This window comes from Amblyomma mixtum, chromosome 4, assembly GCF_055824585.1.
Source record: "Amblyomma mixtum isolate Tamu chromosome 4, ASM5582458v1, whole genome shotgun sequence".
NCBI lineage: Eukaryota > Metazoa > Arthropoda > Arachnida > Ixodida > Ixodidae > Amblyomma > Amblyomma mixtum.
Window position 1 is genome coordinate 48,589,004 of NC_143015.1, and position 5,361 is coordinate 48,594,364.

Below are 5,361 nucleotides of genomic sequence, written 5' to 3' on the forward strand. Positions count from 1 at the left end.
GTTTCTTTGGTAAGGGACTCGTCTTTCCGAAACTCGCGACGCTTGATTTGCTTCCGTTCGTCGGGCTTCCTTGAAAACCCGTCTCTCTTATCTGCTTTTTCTACACGCACTGCCCTGCTGTGCAAGCTGCGGCGGAGGTAATACTCTCCAGCTAATTCTGCTGCCTTGTCTAGCTTAACCTCCTTTACCCTATCTTGCAGCCAGAGCTTGACATCCTCATCAATGCAACGGTAGAACTGTTCTAACGCGATGCATTCTACGACTTTATCGCGGTCGTCGTAAACCTCTTCGCCTTTCAGCCATTCAACCAGGTCGGCTTTTAGACGAAACGCGAAGTCAACATGCGACTCCCTGCCCTTCTGTGCATACCGGAACCTCTGCCGGAAAGCTTCGGGCGACAGTTTGTACTTTCGCAATAGCGCCTCCTTCACATCACTGTAGCTCTCAAACGCCTCTTTCGATAAGCAAGTTATCACGTCAGATGCCTCCCCGGGAAGCAAGGCTAACAGATTCTGTGCCCAGAGGGATCGCTCAATGTCATTCCGTTCGCACACATGCTCAAATTTAACGAGGTATTTAGCCATATCCTCGCCGACTACAAAGGGCGGCAGTTGGTCGCGTATTTTTGGAGCGTTAGAGGGAACCGTCGTAGAAGCAAGACTGGGCGCTGGCGAGGTTTTTCGGAGCTCCAGCTCTTTCATTTTAACCTCATGCTCTCTAAGCGCCTGGCGCTCCCGCATCTCCTCCTCGCGACGTTCATTTTCTCTCTTTTCCTCCCGTTCACGCCTTTCATTGATATCAGCCCAGGCCTCTTCGGCCTCCTCAGCCGTCACGTCCGCAGTCCTCATGACCTCAAGGATCGCTTTCTTTCTTTTTGTTGAGCCCAAATCAATGCCCAACTCCTCACAAATTTGGAGAAGTTCTTTAACCTTGTAACTCTCCATCGTTCACACTGCCTCTTGCTGTTTGCCCTTTTAGAAACTACTTGCCGTACACTACTATATCGCTACTAGTTCGGTACGCGCAAGAATTTCACACACTGCCTTGCTTACCCCTTCAGCATCCCTTGGTTTTCAAAACACTCTTCCTAGGCTTGAAACACACAAGGTTAACGCAATGCTACACCAATTCTTTCTCTAAGCTACTATAACCTGTGTTAGAGAAAGTCTGGCTTTTGAGGAAAACTTCAGGCACTCACCGCGCCGAGGTAGCTGATGTCGGTCGATCCCACCGCTGCCACCAATGTTGTGCCATAGAGGTGGTCCCGTTGCGCTCGCCACCCGTTTCGTGACTGAGCGTTGCCAGTTCTCTTAGCGGTAGCGAAGACTCCGAGTCAGGCGTCGGTGAGACTAAGAAAACGCTTTATACACTATGTACAGGACATAATATAGTTCAACATCGGCACGGGGGCCGAGAGCTACACAACGCGACTGTTCTCGCACAGCGACGATCAGCGAGACACCAGCACGTCACACCATCCGACTCCACTCGTGAGCAGCACTCGACTCACGGTGGGTCGGTCACTCCGTCACACCGTCACACACCTCCAAGCCGCAGCGTTGGGGCTTTTATAGCCTGAGGAACGGTGGCCCCTCAGAACTGGCCAATCCAAAGGCAGCACTCGACGGCAGTCCGAAAGGACCAATCAGCGATCGCGCGGGCCAACCGCTTCAAATTTTGCCGCGCGCGGTGGCGTCCGGGAGAGAAGGAATCTGGCGCCTCGCTGTCTGGCCTCTTGCGACAGGTCCAGGCGTGTTGCTTGCAGATGCTTCTCCTAGGACTCCGCTGCCGTACGGCGCAGCATCGTGGCTTGTCAGGGAGCGTTAGGGCGCGCGCCTTGCGGCGCAGCACCAGGGCTTGTCAAAAGGGACGCTCGCAGGAGAAAGTTAGCGGCCGGCAGAATTAGAATCCGGGCGGGTTTCCCGGCATGACAGCGTCTAACGCGCCGCGCGGCCTCCGCGCTGAATCGAAGACGACGACGAAGCGGCGGTGGACTCTCGCGGCGCGCTTGTTCTGTTTGGTGTCGTGGAAGCTGGCTCTAGAATTAAAAGAAGGCTCCCGCTCCCAGTCTTGGGTTCTTGCCGACGCCTACCTTCGCGGCTCCTCTGGTCGTGACAATATAATACGGGTTGCCTGACTGACTGAAATGAAAGGAGTCACATTTTATGGCTTGGTGAGGCAAAAGTCAGGCAAAGATACCTCCCACAGTGGCTGAGTTGCTGTGGCATACAGTTGTAGAGCACAAGGTTGCAGGATCAAATCCTAGTTGCTCTGGTCACATCTCACTGCCACTCAAATGTAAAAACACGTGTGCTGCGCATTGTCAGTGCACGTTAAAGAAGCCTAAATGACCAAATTATCCAAAAGCCCTCCACTATGGTGTCCCTTTCTTTCGTCCTTGTTTCACTGCCTGCTTCACCCTTTCTCTTATGACACAGTTCAGATGTTTAGTGTAGGACAGTGTACAATCAGTAAGTAATCAAACGTGAACAACACTGAAATGCAGAGACAAGAATGCAAACGTATCAGCTCTGAGAGACAATGTACAAACAAGGTTGATTACCACTTCTGAAACACAATCTTGGCACTTTCTAAGTGAAATTCAGATGTGCTAGTATTGAGATTTCCTTTGCTGAGATCTTCTTATTTCGCTGTTCATGTTTCAATCGTCATGTTTAAATACTATTTGTTGACAAAAGTACCACTGCTTTCCTCATAAATAATCTGCATTTGTATCTTGGATACAATAAGAAACAAATGGCAGCCTCAGAACTTTAAAAATGGACCTAACTGCAGGCTGAAAGTTGCAAACTAGCTCATTAAATTTTCACATCACGGTGTGACGACAGCTGACATGGAGGTAGCTTTCTCCTGAATCAAGAGTAAAAGGACAGAACAATAAAAATAGATGGGCTTTCGCGCCTTTGGCCAATATTGTTTCGTATCACAATAAGCTTAATTCCGCAGTGCAAAAAGCAACATCTCTTTCAGTCGTCAATTAAACTCCACTGGACTCGACAACCAAAAATAAAAAAGAATTTCAATGCTCAAAATGTGAATAAAATGGCCGAGTTGTTCACTGATGTACAAATTTGTACAAGGGACCAAGGCCTTGTCTGATGTTTATCATTTAGCATTGGCCTCCTGTTAGACACTGTCTGAGGATCAAATAAAGCAAACAAAATTTTTCATGACTCACTGGCACACAGCTAAATTTGCCATGAAATCATCTAGCATTGTTCTTGCTCATTTCCGACCTCACACAAATATGAAACGTTATCTATGTTTACAAACACACACTGTGCAAGAACATCTTCAGTAGAAAACAAATGGTGGTTTTCTGACAGCGGTGGATGCACACAAGGCACAATATGGGGCACATAATGGGACACATTTGGCACGATGAGCATTTGTTGGCAGTGAAAATAAATGGAATTCTGAGCCACATAAATACCAAGTATATATGAGTAGGTGCCGTCCTTCATCTTTACATAACATGTACAGCTCTTCTTAGGTACAACATAGTCTGCGGCATGAATGATGATGCTGCCCACCTGTGCACGAAAATACTTGGAAATGCTAGGTACGCAAGCAAATCTCTCCTCGAAGAGTTTTTCAAGACTCTGCGACAATTCTCGAATTGGCTGAGCAGCTCCAAGAACACACGTTTGAAACCACCTTTTGCTCTTGGATTCTAGTTCACATTTAGCAGCTGCAAGGCGGGCTGAAAGTTGTAACTCTCTACTTAAAAATCCATATGTTTGATGCATGATGCACCTTTCTGCCACCTGCATTGGCACAGATTTTGCAGCCGAAACAAGCTTCAAGGCTCGGCCATTAGAATCCTTAAAGGGGAATGTTGAAATGCCCCAAAGTGGGCCGAACATCCGTGTTGCCTTTGGTAAGTGAAGCAGCTGATGAACGTTAAACGTTGCTGCTGCCTCTCCATAGAGTTTTGTGACTTGTGTAGCAAATTGGAAGAGTAGCTTTTCTGCATCACTAATATCACTTTCATTGACCACATCCTTCAATAGCAAGAAAACTGCTTTCACAAGAAGGGCAAAATGGGACACATATGTATGCGCAAGAAACCCTGAAAGACATGGCAAGCTATAAAATAGTAGCCAGTACCGCCACTCTGTGGCCTTCCAGAATGCACGTTCTGAAAGTGGCCGTGGCATCCTTGCAAATGTGATTGGAGGTTTTATGCACCGTAGCATCGAATCCAAGATGTTAATGTGCCTGCCAATATAGAAGGCCGATCCCGTGGCTGAAAGCCACAGCTCAGTCAGCTGCTTGGTCACACCCTCCAGCACACAATGCATGTAGTCTGGTGGTAGTCCCCAGACAAGGTCCAGACCCTTGAGCTTCATAAGACAAGATGGGCCTTTCATGCCAAAGATTGCAGTCTTCTCCAGCGTTGACCGAAGCATCGCATTAAGCACACCTACATGCGTCCTCTCAGCAGCCACCTGACCATGACAGGGAAACTTCACTGTTCCTGGACAAAAACATATTCACATTTGTCATTACGGTGGCTGCTTAGGCAGCTTGGAAGATATTTTTCTTTCACTACATCAGTTTACGGCATAATAAATAGTTGAAACTGCACCCTTGTGTGCATTGTTATTTTAATTCTAGTTTACTAATTGTTTACTAAGTAAGAAGCAAAAGCAGCGAGGCAATATGTGCATCTCTGCCGACGTCTCGTTGCCTGCCACAGTCACTTGCATGCAATATGTGCGAATGGCAGCGGTGCTTGCTGTGCACAATCAGGAGTGAAGAGGGCGATCTGAATCACTATGGGAATGCCAAGATGTCAGCATGAGTGAACTTCTCTTTGCACCTCCTCGAAAGTTGTGAAAGCTTAGTGGCTGAGCTACTTGTGAGGATAGCAACCAGAATGCAGACATGCGTTAGATGTGACTTAGCCATGCACTTGCAGTGAAGTTCGCCGTACCTTCAATGAGAATTGGCCGGGTAGCTCGGGTGTATCTTTAGACACTTCAATAAAAAAAAAGCTGGGGATCCTGCCTTCCCAATCAACCTGCTGTCATGGCAAGCAGCTATACATGATGGCGATAATCCACCATGTAATGAAAGTCACACTGTTCTCTTCTGAAGCCTGGTAAGTTGTTACAACTGCAACGGATTAGAAATATCGGTGAGCTGCTTGCTGCTCAACATTGGGTAAAAAGGCTTCTCTCTAAAACACCTGTTAACAGGCTCTTTAAAAATTGTAGTTAAAAATTGGATGGAAATTAACTCCTTTTTTTGCTGCACATAGAATAGTATGCAATGTTTAATGTGGTTGCTTCATAAAAACCAATTTTCATTAAGAAAAAAATCCACGGATAATTC

At 47.1% G+C, this 5,361-nt stretch overlaps 1 protein-coding gene across 1 annotated transcript; it reads right to left on the minus strand.

The window, feature by feature from the left end:
- Positions 1-3,230: 3,230 nt before the first annotated feature.
- Positions 3,231-4,448, minus strand: LOC149346444 (uncharacterized). Its single transcript, XM_089541332.1, has one exon. The coding sequence runs from the start codon at positions 4,431-4,433 to the stop codon at positions 3,231-3,233; it is 1,203 nt and encodes a 400-aa protein (XP_089397458.1). The 5' UTR covers positions 4,434-4,448.
- Positions 4,449-5,361: the final 913 nt, after the last annotated feature.

Excerpts from the sequence above, each read along its gene's own strand:
- LOC149346444 (XM_089541332.1), bottom strand. The coding sequence starts at position 4,433 with ATGCTTCGGTCAACGCTGGAGAAGACTGCAATCTTTGGCATGAAAGGC.